The 23388-nt window shown below is 40.8% G+C and overlaps 1 protein-coding gene across 6 annotated transcripts in view; it reads right to left on the reverse strand.

The window, feature by feature from the left end:
- LOC137369229 (dual specificity protein phosphatase CDC14A-like) overlaps window positions 1-23388 on the reverse strand; it is a 132739-nt gene that overhangs the window by 79722 nt on the left and 29629 nt on the right. For 5 of the 6 annotated variants that reach the window (XM_068030103.1, XM_068030100.1, XM_068030102.1 and 2 more), the window contains exon 4: window positions 4114-4206. In XM_068030103.1, the coding sequence (XP_067886204.1) occupies window positions 4114-4206 (93 nt within the window). Of the gene's footprint in view, window positions 1-4113; window positions 4207-13173; window positions 13320-23388 lie in introns of all 6 variants that reach the window. The other variant, XM_068030105.1, reaches the window with a different exon arrangement.

Below are 23388 nucleotides of genomic sequence, written 5' to 3' on the forward strand. Positions count from 1 at the left end.
AAGGGAATTCTAAGAACTCAGAATGGGACTACAAATGTGCTCTGGACACCAGAATACCTCTGAATAACACAAGATATCAGCTAGTGTACTAATAGACACACAATTGTAAGAAACCCCATTTATTTTTTTGTGATTTTTTTCACAATTTAAAACAATTCTTAGATGCCTTTATTTGCCCCTTACTCTGTGTGCCATTGTTGTTCCAGCATAGGGAATCGACAGCCTTAATAAGAACCGTATAAAAAAATTTAGTCAAAAATGTAATATCTTAAGAGCCGCAGTGCTGTTACTCTAATGCCAATAATAATGAAAAACAAGACATACACATTTCAACAACCTTTCAAAGGCTTTTACTAAAAAAGGTTAATTGAATGATATTTTCTCAGATGCACAATGTTAATAAGTTCTAAAAAAAAAAGCAAGCCATTTAATTACCATCAAAATGGGTTTGGTCGATCAAGGTCGGGAGCTGCACGAGTCCTCAATGAGCCCCATGTGGCTCCGGAGTCGCAGGTTCAGACCCCTGTTCTGGAGGGTGGCAACTAATGCACTCCATAATTTCCAGTTTCTACACAGGAGGAATGCATTAGCTCTGCTGTCCATTTCATCAATCACTTACCCATGCTCTGCCCACATTCTTGATCTATTATGCTCAACTGTTCCATACAATTTTCCTTGCAATTTTCAAATAACATGTCACTTGATTCTTCGTCATAATCAGGCTCACCACATTTTTGGTGCTAGATAAAGGATCCTCTCATCATTCTTCTTATCCAACTCGGTGTCAACATTCCCTCTTTCCTATTCCATTTACTTACTATTCTGTCCCATCCCATTTCCTCTTTACATTTCCTTCCAATTTTTCATATATCTTCAAGTTACCTACTTTTCACAATCATATCCCAACAATGAAATCTTCCATCACATGATTTTATTATTTTAAAAAGGCAATTTACTCCTGGCTTGTAACACTGTCAGTAAACTCAATAAGTAGTCCAGATTCTAAACCAGCTGGTCCTGGGCAAAAGCTATAATGGTGATAGCATCAAAACGGAACTCTCCAGTAAGACATGAATATTCGGCATCTGGAAAATTGCTGTGGTCAAATTATTGTTTCTCCCTAGATTTAATGACATTTCATATTGCTCCCTTTCAATTCAAAACGTTCTCTCCTCCAGCAGACACAATTTGTTGTTGGAATTCCATAGGTCTCACCCGAAGGTTATATTTAAAGTCTGAATCTTAATCTGCTGTATGACAATTGGGAGCACCACAAGTAAGCCTGATCCTGCCCTCATCATAAAAATCACACACAAGCACTTTCCTACAGCTACAAAACTCTTCACCAGAAATAGCACAGAAACGTTATAATAAACGGAAAATTAAGATATTACAATGCAGTGTGAAAATTGTTTCAATAGGTATGTTTTTTTAAATTCCAATGATAGCTATATCACATGCATTCAGGGACTTCATTATTATTATGTCCTCGTCATCCAAGGCAACTAGCTGTATGTTGAAAATCTCATTAGCATAGAAATAGTATGAAATTCACAAGCTAGTTTGCTTTCAAATGCTATTCTCTTAGTAAGCTATAAAGCACGTGGGAATAATCAACTGCAGGACTCCAAACAAATGACAACAATCACACACGTGTGCACTGTATTATACACACATATTCACAATGTAATTTCAAGTAAATGGAATGGTCCTAAGCCAAACAAGCCAGAAATACCCTATATTCAATTGCTAGTCGATGCAGATATAGGTGATCTCAATATGAATGTCAGCAGGAGACAGAGACTAGGTCTCAGTATCTCTGTGCTGGGAAGAAAACTTATGAAAAAGATAAATCAGATAGGGTCCCTGCTCTTGATTCCTATACACTGACCCTACTGATAAATGAGAACAGGATCAAGCTAGGTCACTATGTCTCTCAGCAGTCAAATAACCTGCAGAGTCATGTCCAGGTTAAGCTCAAAGAAATGGCCACGAGAATCAGGAATGGAAAAACTGTCAAGTCTTTACATTCAGCACAGGTGAGCAGGTGACCAATGTGAAGCATTAATGTTATATGCGTAATATCATAGCAATATAAAAGGATAATTCGCAATGCAGCTTAAAACACATTAGAACTGTAAAAACTACTGCAAACTCAAGAGCCTGCAGAGTAGATTGGGGAGGGGGAAAAACAGCCCTAAAGAGGAGGAAAAAAAAGTCAGTATTTTAATACCAACTGTGCTCACATGCAAATTTTTCTGGCATTTGGGTGTCCAAGTGCTCCTGCAGCACTCAAGGAGTCTGATTTCTGATTCCTAAGCACTTTATGAAAACATGTACTTGCCATTACCAGGGAATAAAGATAAATCAGTCAAACATATGCAAAAATGGATCTTGACCATATGTACCCCGTCAAAATCTATTGTTTTGATGAGCAGATAAACCAATGAATTTTTACAAGTAAAAATAGCTTTTCCTACAGAAATTTTGCTTGCAAATTAATTCAGAGTAAAGGAACTTACTGAAATTCCAGTTTAGAGTTCAACAAGGTTGCAGTCATAATTTTATGGAATGTGTACAGTGAATTATTCTAAAGGACCTATTAAAAATTTAAATGGGCAAAAAAAGTAAATTAGTAACAGTGGGATGTTACAAATATTGGCAGCAAAATATTGTGTAATAAATTCTAGGTGTAATAGGTATTCAATCTAGATTTTTTGGAAAGGGGACAGGAGTAGCATCAAAATGGTGTTGATAAACTAAGCAGTTAAATGTAGAACCAATACTTTGGTACAAAAATATACTTGTAATTTAAATGGTCACAATACAAAAATAGGACAGATTGCAGAAGGAATTATACATTCCTAAGCTTAATTATGCAACAAAAAGACGTTTTTCATGTCCTCCCTTCAATACAAGTGGATGCATTTTAAAAAATAATTTCCTTGGCGCTTGCATCCTTCTTCCATTCTCTGTTTCTATTTCCCTAGTTTTCTCTGCTTTGCATAATTTCCCTATCAATGGTCCATGTTTATAATCTGGCTGTAAATGAGGCTAATAGCTGCTGTACTAGCTTGCCTGCAAGCACAGAATTCAAGGAGTTGATACTACTGGAATATGGATTCAAGTCAAATTCAGAGCACAAGTTCCAATCTGTTTAAGGAGGGGGTCCATATTGTTCATTGAGCCACTGCTATCTTGCATCATAACAATGAATATAATATGAGCAATAGCATTTTTCTGGGATAATAAGGAGCCCAGGGTTACTGGTCCAGAAAAAAAATCATTTCTTGGAACGCCAAACAGATCATCTGACAGGATTATATTTTACCTTAAGTGATGGAGAAGGGGTGTTCACATTGAGACAACTTGAGCATATGCAGTGTTCAGTAAAGGCCATTTGGAGTTCAAACCTCAACACCAAGCTGAGGGCTTGCCACATGTTAGTATTGCTCCAACAAGGATAAAACTTCAGTTACTGGCCCTTCTAATCTTATTTTTGATTAAAATAAAAATATTAACATGTATCCTTTGAAGTTACATTTCTATATTCATGCATTACATAAAAGAAATGTGCCAGTATGAACACCAATATAGCAATAATTTTAATATCAGGAACTACAAGCAAATTCACAAAAAGCAGCTTGTATTTGTTCAGATATATTACTAGTTTTCATTCAACAGCTTACTGAAGTTCAGGATCCCAAAGCATAATTAAGGCCTTGAATTACATGCTGCAGGGAAAAAAAGGATTAAGTTGTTGGATAAAAATGCTGTATTCATTGAATGCCAGAAATTTTTTTTTTGCGATGGTTTAAATAATGGATTAAATCTATAAACACACCAGTCCTTTTCAAGAGGATTGTTCTATATTGATGGAAAGATGTAACTCCATTATTAGTTTTCCTTCCTCATTCACATCACAGCAGCCAACTTATATGCAACATATCCATGTTGAATTAGCAGCTGCGCTCAAAACACATCTATTTAAGCTGATTGAGTTAATGCAACTATTGCAGGTCAGCTAACTTAGCCAAGGATAGAAATGATATGAGCATCCCACAGTGCTTTGCTGGGATGAATATACATTTAAAAGAATCATAGAACACTTACCGAAAAGGACCCAATAAGGACTGCTGCATTTGCCTGTTTCTTCTGATCAGAACCTGTATAGTGAACTATTTTCTTCCTTCCCATGGTAAATGACTATAACAAAAACAAAACGATCACACTGCAACTAAAGGTATGTACCAAGATAAACGACAGAAGTCATTTCCAATTAGAAAAAAAAAGTGTTAAGAACACATTGGCTTTAGGTTGACAATGTACTTTACGATTTTGCTGAAACCAAACCTGCCTGCTTTAAAACAATTTCGTCTAACTAGTCAATTTCCCATCGTGTTGCACACAGCAATTAAAATGTGGTGTACTAGTGAAACATGGCTAGAGGATGGGGGATAATTGTAGTGTGTAATTCAATCCCCATGTTAAAGTCATACATTCCCTCCTTTTTTTTTTTGCTATTGCACTATAAATTTGTATGTCTCCATTTATAATGGAAAACATACATGTAAACTTCTGCTGTAACTACACCCTTCCAGTGGTGGCATTGCTATACTTATATTTGAGAACATCCTTACAGTGTGGCAAGTTAACATAGGTCGGTTTCCATTATAAATGTGGAAAATTAAATTGATAATGGAAAAGTCGACTGATGTGCACACAGGGCTTTTTAAAAAAATTAAAAGTTGATCTTCTGTTGTGTTGCATACACTATGATCTCCCTCTCTACTCAAGTTGTCTCTCCCACTCTTTATTCCTTCCTTCCTCTTCTGCTTCTCTCCCCAACTCTTGTTTATGCTTATCTCACTATTCTTTCTTTCCTTTCAGTTGTGAAATGATGAGTGGTATAACAGAGAAAGGAGACACCAATGGCGGCATATTGGATTTGGGGTGCAAGTTACTCGGAAAATGTTGCCTTCAGTGGCTCCCTTCCTATGTCCTCCCCCAATCTCTTGTGCTCCTCTCCACAGCTAAATTGTGTGCACACTCACAACCACCCACCCCAGCTGTCAGCCATCAGTATTGGCCTTACCTAACACCCAACAAAACATAGGTGAGCTAATTAGCCGTCTTAAAAATTACATTGTTTTGAAAATTTATTACAAGGGTACATGATCGTCCCCTTGCACATCACGCAGCCCCAGTCTGTCCCTTTCTACACTAAGAATGCAAACGAAATGCTACAACAGCTGCGTAATTAGAATATCACCATTTCTTCTCAGATATTTCTAAACAAAACATGAATTTTATCTCAGTAAAGCTTTTAAAAATTGTTAGCTAGCTATTCTTCAAATTAGTTTGAAAAGTTTGAGTAGAAGCTGCGAGGAGCTAAAGAAAAAGTAAACTCAGTATATTTGACTGAATAGTATGTACGAGTTCTTTGGCCTCCTTGTCTTGAGACAATGGGTAAGCACCTAGAGGTGGTCAGTGATTTGTGGATCAGCATCTGCAGTGGCTATAAAGGCCAATTCTAGAGTGACAGACTCTTCCACAGGCGCTACAGATAAAATTGGTTGTCGGGGCTATGAACAGCTCACAGTTCCTGCCAAAAATATCCACTCCAAGCCCAAGATTTTGGAAGAGTGAGGCCTTCAACTAAAGACACAAAAAAATTCAATGGATAAAATTAATGTTATTGTGGAACATCCAATGTTAAGAATTTGATTAAACCCTTACTTGGGATATAAATTTCAGTTACCGAAGAAAAAATGACAGATAAAAAATTTTCAGAAAACATTGAGCATTGTGGAAACCCAGTGGCCAGATGGCAGAATGACTAGTTTACATAAGCATTTTCTATAATATATGTAGTCATGGAAGTTTGAAACTTAAATGTTATCAAAAGTAAAGCAAAAACTAATAGGAAGAGCACTCAGCCACAAGTTTTTAAATAGATTATAAATTGATTCCAGTTGGCTACATGAGAGAAGCAGCGGGAGAGGAGAGGATTTTAAAGAAGCATGCCAAAACCTCGGAGATAGAGAGAGAAACAATGGGAGAGAAGAGGATTTTAAAAAGTGCACCAAAACCTCAGAGATTCGGAGAGAAGCAGCAGGAGGTTCAGAGGCAAATCAAAAATAGAAAAATGACGTCACAATCAACAGAAAGTGTAGGGAAACAGAAAACAGGCAGAGGTGAGTATACGTGCAAACTTTGATTTAGCCTAAGCGAATTAAATATAAAATAAGACTTGATCGATTCATTAGTATAAAAACTTAAGCATATTTTATAATTTATCATATCAGCAGGGAGGGTATTTGGTTCAAGTTAGGAGCGGATAATTAATAATTTTTCAATCAGGGTAATTAGTGTTGTAATAAGGACAAGAGGAATTAATTACAATTGATTATTTAGTACCCTGTTTAAACAGATTGTTTAAAAAGGGAATAGAGGGTTTGGTTTTAGATCATGGATGGGCAGCTGCAACCTGTTGCTTGCAATTCCTGTGTGGGAACTTCAGGAGACGTGTCTTGGGCAACCAGGTGTGTAGGAAGTGGCTCCAGCTGCTTCAGTTTGAGTTCAGGATTTCTGAGCTGGAGGGGCAGATGGAATCACTGTGGAGCATCAGAGTTTCCTGAATTGTACATTCCAGACGGTGGTCAACCCACAGGCAGTAGGAATTCAGGATATATTAGGTGGATGGTCATCCGGAAGAGTAGGAAGAGGTAGGAAGTGCAGGAGTCTTCAGGGTGCGCGCCGCTCTCAAACCAGTACTCAGCATTGGAGACTGCTGAGAGTGACGACACCTTGAACGAGTGCAGTCCAAACCATGGCACAAATAGGTAAGGGACTGTACAGGAGGGAGCAGCAAAGTGCAGAATCACAGCTGTTTTAGGTGATTCCACAGTTAGGGGTACAGATAGGCATTTCAGCAAATGTTATCATGAGTCCCGCATGGCATGTTGCCTCCCTGGTGCCAGGGTAAAGGACATCATGGAGAGGATGCAGGATATTTTGCAGGGGGAAGGAAGTGAGCCAGTTGTTGTGGTGCATGTTGGTACCAATGGCACAGCAAGGGCAGGTATTGAGGCCTATGGTCAGATTTTCAGGAGCTAGGTAGGCAGTTAAAGAATAGGACCTCGTGGGTAGTAATTTCTGGATTACTCCCAGTGCCATGTGCTAGCCAGAGTAGAGGTAGGAAGATAGGGAGGATCAATGCTTGGCTTGAGACATGGTGCAGGAGGGAGGATTTCAGATTCTTGAGGCATTGGGACCAGTTCTGGGGCAGAAGGCACCTACTCAAAAGGGACAGGTTGCACCTCAACAGGACTGGGACCAATGTCCTCGCAGGGAGGTTCACTGGTATGGTTGGGGTGGGTTTAAACTAAATTCGCAGGGGGATGGGCAGCAGCATATAGGAGAAAAGAGGAATAAGGTGCATAAGGTGAGAGCATTAGACAGTGCTATCAAGGTGCACAGAACACAGGGAGAGAAAGATAGCACTAAAGTAGGGAAAAGTAAGTTATTAGGTGGGGGCAGAGTAAGGGAGGAAGTAATAAAGTCTAAATCAGGGTTAATGTGCATGTCTGTGAATGCACAGTGTAGAGTTAATAAGATTGGTGAGATTGATATGTGGGAATATGATGTTGTGGCTTTAACAGAGACCTGGCTCAAAGAAGGGCAGGACAGACTGTTAAATATTCCTGGATACAAGGTGTTCAAGAAAGATAGGGAAGGAAGAAAGGGGTATCAGTGGCAGTATTGATTTAGGAGAGCATTAGTGCTTGAGAGAAAGGATATCCCAGAGGGGTCTAGGACAGAATCTATTAGGCTACAGCTAAGGAACAAAAAAAGGTGCAGTTACATTACAGTCTATCGGCCACCAGCTAGTGGGAAGGATGTAGATGAACAAATTTGCAACAAAATTGGAGAGGTGCAAGAATTACAGCGTAGTTATAATGGGGGACTTCAATTATCCAAATATAGACTGGGATAGTAGTAGTAGTGTAAAGGGTTGAGTGGGGGGCACGAGTTCCTAGAGCGTGTTCAGGAAAATTTTCTACAGCAATATGTTCCCAGTCCAATGAGAAAGGACCTAGTTCTTGGGAATGAGTTGGGGCCCAGTGAATCAAATATCAGTAGGAAAACATTTAGGGGACAGTGATCATTGTATCATAAGGTTTACGTTGGCTATGGGAAAGGACAAAGAAAAATCTAGAGTAAGAATAATTAACTGGAAGAAAACCAACTTCAACGGAAGGTTGTCTAAGGTTACAACAGGATATAGATCAACTGGGAAAGTGGGCAAGGGAGTGGCAAATGGAATTTAACACAGACAAATGCGAAGTTATGCATTTTGGAAAGTTAAACCAGGGCAGGACATATACAGTGAATGACAGGGCCCTGGGGAGTGTTGTTGAGCAGAGAGACCTTGGGGTGCAAGTACATAGTTCCCTGAAAGTGGCAACACAGGTAGACAGGGTGGCGAAGGCGGCTTACGGCATGCTTGCCTTCATCGGCCAGGCATTGAGTACAAGAGTTGGGACGTCATGTTACAGTTGTACATAACGTTGGTTAGGCCGCATTTGGAGTAGTGTGTGCAGTTCTGGTCGCTGCACTACAGGAAAGATGTGATTAAGCTAGAGAGGGTGCAGAAAAGATTCACAAGGATGTTGCCTGGTTTGGAGGGCTTGAATTATAAAGAGAGACTGGATAGGCTGGGTCTGTTTTCCCTGGAGTGAATGAGGCTGAGAGGGGACATGATAGAGGTATATAAAATTATGAGGCATAGATAGGGTGGATAGCCAGAGTCTGTTTCCCATGGTAGGGGTGACTAAAACTAGAGGGCATAGATTTAAGGTGAGAGGGAGGAGGTTTAAAGGGGATCAAAGGGGTACATTTTTCACACAAAGAATAGTGGGTATCTGGAATGAGCTGCTAGAGGAGGTGGTGGAGGCAGGAACAGTAGCAACATTTAAGAGGAATCTGAACAGGTACTTGAATGAGCAAGGCATAGAGGGATATGGAATTAATGCAGGCAGGTGGGATCAGTATAGACAGGCATTATGGTCGGCATGGATGCGGTGGGCTGAAGGGCCTGTTTCTATGCTGTATGTATGACTCTATGGAGTAAGAATGGTTCTGGGCTAAATAAATGGGAATCAAAGATCACCAGGAAAAACAATAGCTGAACAATGGGCTACCTTCAAAAGAGGAGATAGTTCAGGCACAGTCAAGGTATATTCCCTCGAACGGCAAATAAATCCAGAGCTCCTGGCGGACAAAAGAGATAGAGAAAGAGAAAAAGAAACAGAAAGAGGAGTGCTTTTGACATATGTCAGGTAGATAATACAATGGAGAACCAAACTGAATACAGAAGGTTCAGAGGGGAAATGAAAAAGCAAATAAGAGAAACAAAGAGAGTATGAAAAGAGACTGACAGCTAACAAAATAGGGAATCCCAAAGTCTTCTATAGATACATAAATAATAAACGTGGTAAAAGGTGCAGTAGGGCCGATCAAGGTCCAAAAGGGGATATACGCATGGAGGAAGGGGGAACAACAGAGATTAAATGAATACTTTGTATCTGTCTTTACCAAGGAAAAAGACACTATCGAGGTCAGGCTGGAAGGAGGTAGTAATTAATACACTAGCAGGATTTAAAATTGATGAGGAGTTATTGGATAGACTGTCCATACTTAAAGTTGATAAAGCACCAGGACCAGATAAGATGCATCCAGGGCACTGAGGGAAGTGAGTGTGGAAATTACGGAGGCACTGGCCGTAATTTTCCAGTCTTCCTTAGACTCTGGAAGGTGCCAGAGGACTGGATAATTGCAAATATTACACCCTTGTTCAAAAACGGATGTAAAGAAAAGCCCAGCAGCTACAGGCCAGTCAGTTTAACTTTGGTGGTGGGGAAACTTCTAGAAATAATAATTCTGGACAAAATTAATCGTCACATAGACAAATGAAGGTTAATTAAGGAAAGCCATCATGGATTTGTTAAGGGAAAATCGTGTTTAACTAACTTGCTGGAGTTTTTTGAAGGGGTAATGGAGAGGGTTGATGAGGTGTACGTGGACATCGAAAGGTATTTGATACAGTACCAAGCAATAGACTTGTGAGCAAAGTTATAGCTCATGGAATAAAAGGGACAGTAGCAACATGGATACAAAATTGGCTGAGCAACAGGAAGCAGAGACTAGTGGTTAATGGATGTTTTTTGAGCTGGAGGATGGTTTGTAGTGGAATTCCCCAGGGAACCTTGCTTTTCCTGATATATATTAATGACCTAGACCTTGGTGTGCAGGGCACAATTTCAAAGTTTGTGAATAATATGAAACTTGGAAGCATTGTGGACTATGAAAAGGATAGTATAGAACTTCAAAAAGGACAGACAAGCTGGTGGAATGGGCAGACAGGTGGCAGATGTTCAACGCAGAGAAATGTGAAGTGACACGTTTTGGTAGGAAGACAATATAAAATAAAGGGTACAACTCTAAAGGGGTGCAGAAACAGAGGTACCTGGGTGTATATGAGCATAAAAGTTATTGAAGGTGGCAGGACAGGTTGAGAGAGTGATCAATAAAGCATATAGTATCCTAGGCTTTATTAATAGAGGCATAGAGTACAAGAGCAAGGAGGTTATGTTGAACTTATAGAAGACCCCAGTTCGGCCTCAGCTGGAGTATTGAGTCCAGTTCTGGGCGTCACATTTAAGGAAAGATGTGAAGACATTGGAAAGAGTGCATAAAAGATGCACGGAAATGGTTCCAGGGATGCGGAACTTCATTTATGAAGATAGATTCGAGAAGTCAGGACTGTCTTCCTTGAAGGCGGCGGAGAGGAGATTTGATAGAGGTATTCAAAATCATGAGGGGTCTGGACAGAGTAGATAGGGAGAAGCTGTTTCCACTCATGAAAAGGATCGAAAACGAGAGGGCACAGATTTAAAGAAATTGGTAAAAGAAGCAAAAGCAACATGAGGAAAGTTTAACGCAGCGAATGGTTAAGATCCGAAATGCACTGCCAGAGTGTGTGTGGAGGCAAGTTCAGTCGAGGCAGTCAAAAGGGAATTAGCGAGTTACCTGAAAAGGAAGAATGTACAGGGTTTTGGGGAGAAGGCGATGGAATGGCACTAAGTGAATTGCTCACTTGGAGTGTCAGTGCAGACACAATGGGCCGAATGACGACCTGTAACAATTGAGATTCTGTGATTATACTCAAGGTATCAAAATTGCACTGGTCTGGAAAAATAAAAATTGGATTTTGGGTGCCATTTTGCCTCCAAAATGGCATCCATAGCAGATGTGCATCCTTTTGGTGTTGGCCACGGCAGTGCAGTTTTGGTGAGAACATTAGCGCATGCGCAGAGAGAACCCGATGGAAGTATGCAGATCATGACATCAAAGTGCAAAGTTGATATGAAGCCAACACTGCCATTTTGGAGTTCAACACTCCAGCTAACAGCTTCTCCTAACCTCGCACAGCACATACCTTCAGCAGCAGGAAGGACCCCCTCACCAGTGCAATTTAAAGGGATCAACTACGTTCAGACTAGTTGCTAATTGATTTCTACTGTCCAATGCTGCAATTGCAAAAGTGTTAGGTATATTCCAAGAGTTGTGTAAAGTTGCTGAAGTCTACAGGGAGTGGTGTAGTATGTGTTGAAGGACTTTGTCATGACTTCAAAGATTCTGCATTGACCACTTACTCCCAGAGAAGTAGCCTGCATCCTGCTTGGCCTACAGCATGACAGGAAGAATGAAAAGAGGTGACAAAGAGCAGGCTAAGCTGCTGGAAGACAGATAAAAGCACTTCGCAGGGGACCATATCCGCCCGGAGTGTCCAGGGAGAAATTCTCCTACCTGAATCTTAGCAAGGTACAGTGCGGCAGATGTCTCTAAGGACCTCACTGAAATCTGCCACCTGCTGCAGCCTCAGGACAGCATTGCCAGTGGCTGTGAAGGCAACTATGAACCCTTCCAGGCTGCAGCAAGCAATATTTGCAACATCTCCCAGTTTGCCATTCACTGTTGTACAAGGGAGGTCACGGAGAAAGAAGGGGGAGGAGGAAGGGTGGGAAGGAAACCAATAGAGCCCTTTTCTGGCTGGGCTGTTCATGATCAACTCATCCAACTGTGGTACTATTTAGTGTAACCCCAATTCCCCATTCAACAACAGTCCAACGCCTTAGCTTCCCTTGGTTAATCACCATCACAAAGCTAAATTAAAAGCCACCACAAAAAACATTCCAGACCAAATTTTTAAAATCAAACATTGCCATATTGCATACAGAAGTCAACAAATCACCCTGTGCATTCCCATAGCGCCTACCTTCCATGTGCCTTTGTCTGTCTAGTGCTCCTACGCAGTGCTATCCCCAGTGGCTGCAGCATGGTTGGTGGAAGGCTACTTTCAGTGGGGAAGACTGAAAATGGCCTTGCACGATGGCCTTAAGCAGCTCTGGGCCTAGCAGGCCTGGCTTTGGACAGCACCACCTTGGCATGACTGGCAGCAGTTTGGGCTGACTGACAGGCATCAGCAAGGTTACTGGCAGAGTGGCCGTGGTGGGAGAATGAATGGCATCATCTTGAGAGGAGATGGCAGGTGCATGCTGCATAGATCCACTACCACTCCCCCAGAGAGTGCCTTAGCAATTCTGGTAATGTGTTGGAAGACAGATTGCTGGGCTGCTGTGACATTCTGCAAGCCCCTTTGAACACTGGTATCCTCAGCTATGATGACAGCAGTCTGAGTCTTGAGGACAGTAAGCTGAGCTTGCATGACTTCAGTCTGAGCTTCCACTGCAGCACCCAGACTTTGGGTGATTTCTGCCTGTGCTGTAATGGAAGCTGAGATATCAGCTATTAGATTCTCCATCATGGGTCTATAAGTGTTCTCTTGGAGTTGGTTACCACTTTCCCGCTGGACAGGATGGGCTCCAAACTCTGCGCAAAGCCGATGCCAGATTCCTCCATGCTCCTTGACATTGACTGCACGTTTCCTTTTGCATGTCCAACATCCTTCTTTAGGCGCCCCATCGATGTCCTCTTCCGAGTTCTCTGCAGCAGAACTCGTGTGAGACGTCGCCCTTTGGCAAACTGGCGCCTGCACTTCCCTTGTCCCCTGCCTCTGTTGCGGACAACTTGTGCCCGATGACTCACCACATGCAGATCCTGCCTGTAAGCTATCCTCTAAAAGACGTGCAGTGTCAGTATCTGAGCTGCGACTGAGAGTGACAGTGTTTCTTCTTCATCACTGTCTTCCTGCTCTTCCACCACTGCTTGGCCAGGTTGTCGTTCCTGGGTACCTGAAAGGAGAAAGGCACACAGCTAGGGTTGTGAAGGGAGGGAACAGGGAAAGGTGCGTGCTTACACTACTGTTAGCTTGTAAAACAGGAGATTGAAAGGAGAGGGAAGTGGGATGTGAAAATGAGGATTAGGAACAAACACACCATTAACTTCAATGGTTTTTGCCACTGGCCAGGGCCTCTGTCTTGGCCACTACCATGACTGTCAGTGCCATCTCCTCCTTTGGGAGAAGGTTATGAAGCTGTGCTGCCCCCAATGGTTAGGTACTGCTACCTCCAGTTATGCACCACCTTGTCTTGCAAGAGAAGGAAGGAGGTCAGCGAGTGTGGTAGAATGTTTGGGTCGTGCGGCTGTCATGGTTGAATAGCTGGCAGCGTCTGCAAGCTGTGATGTGAGTGTGAGGCTTGCAGCAGTGCTAAGTGTGAGATGGTGAGGTGAAGATATCAATGCTAGTTAAAAGCCTTGATTGATAAGAGACTGTTGGCAGGTGAGTGATGAGCATGTGGTACATTCAGTAGTGAGAGAGCCTTGTGAAGCAGATGGTGGAATATGGCATTTGAAAATGAATTTCTGACCTTGACCATTCAGATGAGGTCACTGAACGTCTTGTGGCACTGCATTCAGGGCTAGACTCCAGCCACTGATTGTCACAGCAATCTGCAACCACTGCCTTCCAAGTTTGCCTGAAGGGCCTCCTGGTTCCCTGCAGATAGACGACATCTCTCTTCCTCTGCACCTCCTCAACCAAGGCCTCCGGTGCAGCATCATAAAATTCTGGAGCTGGTCTCTGCCACAATGTCATAGAGTCATAGAGAGATACAGCACTGAAACAGGCCCTTCGGCCCAAGTCTGTGCCAACCAACCATCCATTTATACTAATCCTACATTAATCCCATATTCCCTACCACTTCCCCACCTTCCCTTAATTCTCCTACCACCTACCTACACTAGGGACAATTTACAATGGCCAATTCACCTATCAACCTGCAAGTCTTTGGCTGTGGGAGGAAACCAGAGCATCCGGCAGAAACCCACGCAGTCACAGGGAGAACTTGCAAACTCCGCACAGGCAGTACCCAGAACTGAACCCGGGTCGCTGGAGCGGTGAGGCTGCAGTGCTAACCATTGCGCCACTGTGCCACCCTTTTGACATTGCCCTTAGCAAAGTAACCCAAAACCACAAGAAGTAAATCAATCTATTTTTCACATTGCTCACATAAGGGATATGGAACAGAGAAGGCAAAAACATTGCTTCCCCAAAAGAGGAACTGAACCACCTCCCCAGCCCAAAAATTGTGCCAAATTCAATGTAGCTCTTGCTCACTCTTCTGCAGCCAGTTGTTGCATCATGTCCAGGCAGAATGCACCTCTCTCCTTTGAGAGGGGAAAGCTGGTTTTTAGTGTTAACCTCGCCAATTTTGCACAACCCTTCCCAGGTATGAAGCCAGTCAACAGCACACTACAATCATCTAAATCAGCAGGCAGCTCAAGCTTGCGTGCTGTCTGCATTGGAGCCAACGGGCACAGGTTAATCGCATTTTGCGATCCTCATGCCGGTTTTGGCGTCTTAGAGAATTTTGCAGCCATCATCTTTTACAATAAATCACTTTTGGGCTGGAACTGTGTGCCTATAAAGGCAAATATCAGTGTGGGGGAACAGACAGCTTTTAAAAGGTTCAAAGAAGGGTTGCTTTTCTGAAAATTTGAGATTAAGGAACATACTGAGCAGTACTGAAATTAGCCCTGTATCTAGTTACTCTATACTTGACATTAGGATGACCAATGCAGATACCAGACATCCTCTTGTCTCTGTATGAGGCTGCCAATTAATCCTGACTTGGGTAGTTTTGTATTGTGGATTCTCAAACCAATTGCAACTGGGTTCCCACATTTAATTTTGTGCATCATCTCTACAGCCTGCAGATAGGATTTTTTTTCCACCCACCATGCTACCAATCTGGCCTAGGCTAGTACTTGGGTCATAGGCGGTTATTTTTGTCTTCACAAATATACTTTATTCATAAAATTTGTAAAAATACTAACAGTTCAAATTTGACATTACATAAAATGCAATACAGATCAGTTCCTTTCAATAAAGTACATGCACAGAAGGGTAGTGTTTCAACAGTACCATTCAGCTCAGTACCATTAAATGTGTATATTTCAGATTTCAGTCTTGGATATGTGGTCTGAAATGCAACATCAACTTTAAAGTGGTTGTACCACAACACAGCTGTGATATTACATATCCAAACATATCTATTTAGTTACACAGTCACAAGTGCACGCCTGGGTATTATTTTACTAATGTCACTCCAATTATGGAGACCAGCTTCTTTTCACCATAGTCTAAAGACAGTCACTTGCAAACAGCGTATATTTTCAAGCAATCGTTCTGCAAGTTTTAAGCACCAGATCATAAGCCAAGAATAGATATTAAAACCCATTAAAATGCTCTGCAATCTATTTTCCACCCAATTATTTGCTACACTATCCAACACTGAGTTACATCAATGTTCAGTAATTGGAAGTTAGTGTCAGCTGTTGCCAGCAATCCCAAGAGGATGCTGTCTGACCTTGTGTGTATGCATGTTTATTATTTAACCGCGCAATTCCAAAACAACTCCCAGAGTTGTACATAGGTTTGTAAGAGCGCCTGCTGTTGTTGTTCCTAATATCAAACTGGTTACATCAGCCTACCCAGAGTTTTGAAAAATAGACTCTTGTTCCAGTGCTCTCTGAACATGGGATGTCAGAGAGCTCCAGATCCTTTTACTGCAACTTTCTGGAGCATGGAATGACTGATGAATGACAATGGAAAAACGTCCAAGTCAAGACAGTTGCATCCTAGTGGTTTAATTATGATGCATACTTTGATGGGGTAAATGTCAAGGCGATTCCACACTCAATCCCTGGTAAGAACTGATGGTATAGTACTCTCCAGATGGCTGACTAAAATATCAAATGTGGGAATGAACTAAACAAGTGGATGATCTCACCTTTAATCCCTGGTTTTGTGAGCAGATTTAAACCAAAATGGCAGCAATACAAATCGTCATACAGGCACCCAGGGAAAGATTCAATCAGGTTTGGTCTTCAGCTTGGCCTCAATTGCTTCACGTCGTTCTCTCCTCCCCTACCCCAAACAAATAGCCTGCTGAAGCCTACCCTCAGCACTCAAATGGGAAAGTGTTCATAAGCAAAGGTCCTCAAGGGCAATCTCCATTCATTTATGACTGGAGCACTCGAGCTCAGACTTAAAACGCTCCCTTCAGCAGAGCGGAAAGAGGAAAACTGAAGTTGACATCAGAAAGAGAAAAAAAAATAAATGATTAGGTAATAACAGGACCATTCTCTCACACCCTCTTCTGGTTAGGATGTAACGTGCCCTCATAGTATTGGCTTAAAAACAGACTGCCCATCCTCTTATGGTATAATTGCATTGCCTGAAGTAGGTGAGGAATGGCATAAAAGGAGAGAAGTTGGCTGGGGGAGTGGGGGGGAAAAGAGAAAAGAGACAGAAAAGCAAATCTTAGCTGCACATCAATAAAAATGTCTTTACAATCAGTTCTGGCATATAATGTTTACAATTAAATAAGCTTCTTGGGCGGGAGGGTTTAGGCAACTTGACCAGCTTTCAGAGTAGATCACTGAAATCTAAAGACTTTAAACTTTGCAGTAACGCAAATGTAATTCAGATGAAAACTTGGGTAGTTAACAGCCCTTAATGTGGCTTGACAGTTTGTCACAATACAGAAACACACTAAACACCTTAAGTGGAATCATGGTTTGAAAGCTTGCTTACAAGTATAAAATACAGCCATTGGTCCAACTATCACAACAATTTGGGTATAAATTAAACAAAAACAGATCAACACTGTGTAACAGCAAGTTGTGTAGATAGGATCAGGAAGTTACGAAAGGATGTTGACAAATTAAATGAGTGGTCAAAAGAATTCAGTGTGGGGAGGTCACTTTGGATCCAAGAAAGGCAAAAATCTGAATATTTTCTTAATGGTGAGAAACAAGGAATTGTGAACAAAGAAATTTGGGTGGCCATGTAAACAATTAAAGCTAGTGGGCAGGTACAAAAAGTAATAAAAAGGCCAACAGAATGTTAACCTTTCTCTCAGGGAATTGGATTTCAAAAGAGTAAGTTATCCTTCAATTGTACAGAACCTTGATCAGACCTCATTTGGAGTTCTGCATTCAGTCTGGGCACTGACTTGAGGAAGGACACATTGGCCTTGAAGGCACTATAATGCAGATTCACTAGCGTTTAAAAGTTAAATTACATGGACAGGTTGCATAATCTTGGCTAGTATCCCCTTAAGTTTAGATGGTTGAGGGGTAATGATTAAAGGATTTGATAGAGTAGATTCAAAAGCTATTTCCTCTGGTAAGAATGCAGAACAGGGTAGCACAATCTTAGAACTAGAACTAAGCCATTCAGAGTGAAATCAGGAAGCACTTTTTCTCAGAGTATTGGAGATCAGGAATTCTCTCCCCCAAAAGTTTGTAGATGTTGAGTCATTTGACATTTGCAAGACAGCCAGATAGATTAATGTTAGCCAAGGGTATCAAGGATATGGATCAAAGGCAGTTAAATAGAGTTCAGCAACAGACCAGTGAGGATCTGACTGAATGGTCTACTTCCATTCCCATGGAATATACTGGTATTACATTGGTTTAACAATATACATTTTTAGAGTGTTCACGTACAAGAGTTTTTAATCTTGAAGAAGAAATGAAGGGGTGGAAATGTAGTTGCAAGGCAAGAACACGTTTCAGGACTTTGGAAGGTGCAGATCAAGAATTACTCACTAATATACACTGAATGTTATGGAAATGTGTGATGGTATCAGATGAGTACACATCCAACTTAGCTATGAAGGACTAGCTGGCTGATACTGTCAAGCATTAGAATAATGGACATCTGGGCACAGTACCAGAGTTCCTGATGCCCATGAAACCATTTCTCAGAAGAATCAATGCCTTCAACAGGAAGGAGACAGAAATCACTAAGTATTAGCAAAAATGATGAGGCAAAGTACAGCTTTTATGCTATATTTTATGGTAACTGAATTTTACACTGATAGTACATTATTCCTGAAGTGCTGTACATGGCTAAGGTGCATACTGGACATTATAATTACAAAGAAATAAAATCCAACTGGCCTTAAAACACACAGCCAAGCAACAGCGTTGAATGGTTTCTTTCCATTAATCACTTGATACCTTCCAGAATTTTTTTAAAAGTTCATTTCTAATTTGTTCATCTATCGGCAAAGCAAATGTTGGTTGAATCATTTATTGTGCCTTCATCTCAAGATAATCACCCTAGGTTTCCTAACCACAGGACATTTTGCAACATGGTTTGTTGCAAATATAGCATACTATTAAGCAATCCTGTTATTAAGCAATCCTACAATCTCATGAGCATTTTGTGAACACAAACACACATAATTGTAACATTCTCAAATAATGCTTCATTTTGAAGTGGACCAGCATTTACCAATGCCTGCTTTGGGCAATACAAAGTTGATTCTTCACATCCTAGTACGTGCTGCCAAATTTCTTTTCCGTTATAGGTTTCCCAATAAGTACCATTTAGCATTGTATTTAATTTTTCACGTTCTCCTTCCCAAAGGGGACTGAAAATTTAAGACAATTAGCTCCAGAAAGTGGGAAGGACTTTCCTTTCTACTGTTACATTACAGTTTGGGTGGCACAGTGGTTAGCACCGCAGTGACCCGGGTTCAGTTCTGGTTACTGCCTGTGCGGAGTTTGCAAGTTATCCCGGGTGCTCAGGTTTCCTCCCACAGCCAAAGACTTGCAGGTGGATAGGTAAATTGGCCATTGTAAATCGCCCCTAGTGTAGTTAAGTGGTAGGAGAATGGTGGGGATGTAGTAGGGAATATGGGATTAATGTAGACTTAGTATAAATGAGTGGTTGTTGGTCGGCACAGACTCGGTGGGCCGAAGGGCCTGTTTCAGTGCTGTATCTCTAAATAAATAAATAAATAAAAAGTACATGGGATGGGAGAGAAGTGCATCTGTGTAATATATTCATTTATAGATCAATTAGCCTAACGTTTGTTAGGGAATTACTAGAGACTATAATTAAGGATAGCGATTGAATATCTGAAAAATTTTCAGCTGATCAGAAAGAGGATTTGTAAAGGGTAGGTGATGCCGGATGAACCAGATTGAATTTTTTGAAAAGGTAATGGAAGTAACAGATAAGGAAATGTCTAGGGATGTTATTTTTATGGACTTCCAGATGGCATTTGGTAAAGTCCCATGCAAGATAATTGGCTAAGTTGAAGCCCATGGAATTGAAGGCAAATTACTAACCTGGTTAAGAAATTGACTGCGTTGCAGGAGACAGACAGTAGGTATAATGGGCAGGTACCCTAATTGGCCAAATGTGACTAGTGGTGTCCTGCAAGGATCGGTGTTGAGGCCTCAACTATTCACTGTATTTATGAATGATTTAGATGATGGGATAAAAAGCCACATATCCAAGTTTGCCGATGACACAAACATAGGTGGCATTGTAAGCAGCACAGATGAAAGCATGAAATTACAGAGAGATATCGATGGAGTAAATGAATGGCAAAACTGTGGCAAATGGATTTCAGTGTAGGCAAATGTGAGATCATCCACTTTGGACTTTTAAAGAATAGACCAGGGTACTTTCTAAATGATGAAAAGCTAGAAACAGTGGAGGTCCAAATAGACTTGGGGATCATTAAATCGCATCGATTAAAATGTCATGAACAGGTACAGAAAAAAATCAAAAAAGCTAATAGAATGTTAGAATTTATATCTAGGGGACTAGAATGCAAGGGGGTAGAAATCACACTGCAGCTATACAAAGCCGTGGTTAGATGGCACTTGAAGTACTATGAGCAGTTTTGGCCACCACACCTTAAGATAAATACACTGGTCTTGAGGGGAGTGCAGCACAGATATACCAGAATGATGCCTGGACTCCAAGGATTAAATTACAAAAACAGATTACACAAACTAGGGTTGGACACCTTGGAATTTACATGGTGAAAGGGTGATTTGATCAAAGTTTTCAAGATATTAAGGGGAACAGATAGGGTAGATAGAGAGAAACTATTTCCGCTGGTTGGGGAGTAGTCTAAAATATTAGAGAGTCAGATCTTTCAAGAGTGAAATTTGGTAACACTTCTACACACAAAGGGCAGTAGAAATTTGGAATTCTTTTCCACAATCTAGCAAATTGTTAGAAAAATCAATTGATAATTTTGTATCGGATATTGATAATACATTTGATTAACAAACGTTTAAGGGATATGAGGCAAAAGGTGGCTATATGGAGTTAGATCACAGATCAGCCATGATCTCAATGAATGACGGAACAGGCACAAGGGGCTAAATGGTTTACTCGTGTTCCTATTTAAATATTCATTCCAATTTGGAATGATGGTTCAATTTAGATTAAATGGTTGCCAGCAACTCAAATGTTCCTGCACATAGCTGCAAAGGGAAGCTTCTCTTACAAAACTACATTTCAATCTTTTGCAAAATACAGGAAACCTGGCCTTTGTAAAGTGTCAGCAGAAAAGCAATTATGCTTTTTTTGGAGAGTGAGTAAACAAAAAACTCATTTTGGAATAAAATTGAAACATCTCAGGGATGGGGAATGTAAACCTTTCCGATTTTGAGCATTCAATTATTGATTACTGTATAATCAGTTGCAGAATAAAATCCCTGCTCCCTAGGGCCAATGAACAAAAAGTCATTAGAGTACAAAAGGAGACCATTCAGCCCATCGAGTCCCTGCTGGCTCTTTGAAGAGCAATCCAGTCAGTCCTATACCCTCACTCTATCCCTGCAAATTTATCTCCCTCAAGTGCCCATCCAGTTTCCTTTTGAAATCATTAATCATCTCCAATTCCACCACCGTCATAGGCAACAAGTTCCAGGTCATTACCATTCGCTGCATAAAAAAGCTCTTCCTCACATCCACCCTGCACCTTTTGCCCAAAACCACAAGGAGTGGGGTAGTGCTGTTAATAAAGGATGAGATCAGTACATTAGTAAGATAGGATCTTAGATCAGAAGATCAAGATGTATAGTCAGTTTGGATGGAGCAAAGAAACAGCAAAGGGCAGCAAACATTGGTAGGAGTTGTTTATAAGCCACAAACAGTAGTGGTAATGTAAGGCATGATATAAATCAGGAAATTAGAGGTGTATGTAACAAGTGTAATACAGTAATCATGGGGGATTTCAATCTACATATAGATTGGGTAAACTGAATTAGCATGAATGCTGTGGAGGACCAATTCCTGGAGTGTATACTAGATGGTTTTCTAGAACCGTATGTTGAGGAACTAACTAGAGAATGGGCTATTTTAGATCTAGTATTGTGCAATGAGAAAGGGCTAAATAATAATCTCGTTTTAAAAGAGCCTCTAGGGAAGAGCGACCAAATGATAGAATTTTACTTTAAGTTTGAAAGTGATGTCGTTCAATCCAAAACTAGGATTTTAAATCTAAACAAAGGAAACTATGAAGGTATGAGGGGCAAACTGGCTGTGGTAGATTGGGAAACTACATTAAAAAGGTATGACTGTAGACAGACAATGGCTAGCATTTAAAGAATACATAGTTTACAACAAATTTACATTCCTTTGAAGCACAAAAATCCAGCAGGAAAGGTGACCCAACCATGGCTAACGAGAAGTTAAATATTGTATTAGATTAAAGGAAGAAGCGTATAAAGTTGCCAAAAAAAGTAGTAAGCCCAAGGATTGGGAGCATTTACAATTTAGCAAAGGACGCCCAAGAAACTGATGGAGAAAATAGAATATGAAAGTAAACTAGTGAGAAACACAAAAACGGACTGTAAAAGCTTCTATAGGTATGTAAAAAGGAAAAGATTAGCAAAGACAAATGTGGGCCCACTACAGGCAGAGACAGAAGAATTTATAATAGGGAATAAGGAAATGACAGAGAAACTAAACAAACACTTTGAGTCTCTTCACAGAGAAAACCTCCCAGGAATACCAGAGAACCAAGGGACTAGTGAGAATGGGGAACTGAAAGAAATTAGTATTAGTAAAAACATAGTACTGGAGAAATTAATGGGACTGAAAGTTGATAACTGCCCTGGACCTGATGACCTACATCCCAGAGTGTTGAAAGAGGCTGCAGAGGCAGTGGATACATTGATCATCTTCCAAAATTCTACAGATTCTGGTACGGTTCCTGCAGATTGCAAGGTGGCAAATGTAACACCACTATTTAAGAAAGGGGCAAGAGAGAAAACGGGGAACTACAAACCTGCTAGCCTGACATCAGTAACGGAGAAAATGCTAGAATTTATTACAAATGATGTGATAATCTATTGTAAAAGGCTGTGATACCATTAGAAAATAATGGTAAGATTAGGCAGTCAACTTGGATTTAATGAAAGGGAAATTGTGTGGAGCATAAACACCAGCATAGACCTGTAGGGCCGGATGGTCTGTTTCCATGCTGTAACATTCTATGTAATAACTGCATACTTAGTGGAAGCCAATTAGAAGCGAGTGCCCAAGACCAATCTATATAAAATCATGTTTGACAAACCTGTTGGAGTTTTATTGAGGATGTAACTAGCAGAATAGATAAGTGGGGAAACCAGTGGATGTGGTGTATTTGGATTTTCAAAAGGCTTTCGAAAAGGTCCCACACAGGTTAGTAAGCAGAATTAGAGCACATGGGATTGGGGTAATATACTGGCATGAATTGAGAATTGGTTAATGAACAGAAAACAGACAGTAGGAATAAATGGGTCATTCCCAGGTTGTAACTAGTGGGGTACTGCAAGGATCAATGCTTGGGCCCCAGCTATTCATAATCTTGATCAATGATTTGAATGTGGGGATTAAATGTAGTATTTCCAAGTTTGCTGATGACATAAAACTAGGTGGGAATGCGAGTTGTGAGGAGGATGCAAAGTGGCTTCAAGGGGATTTAGACAGGCTAAGTGAGTGGACAGAACATGACAGATGGAATATAATGCGGAAAAATGTGAAGTTATCCA

Source organism: Heterodontus francisci, chromosome 4, assembly GCF_036365525.1.
Source record: "Heterodontus francisci isolate sHetFra1 chromosome 4, sHetFra1.hap1, whole genome shotgun sequence".
In the NCBI taxonomy this organism is placed as follows: Eukaryota; Metazoa; Chordata; class Chondrichthyes; order Heterodontiformes; family Heterodontidae; genus Heterodontus; species Heterodontus francisci.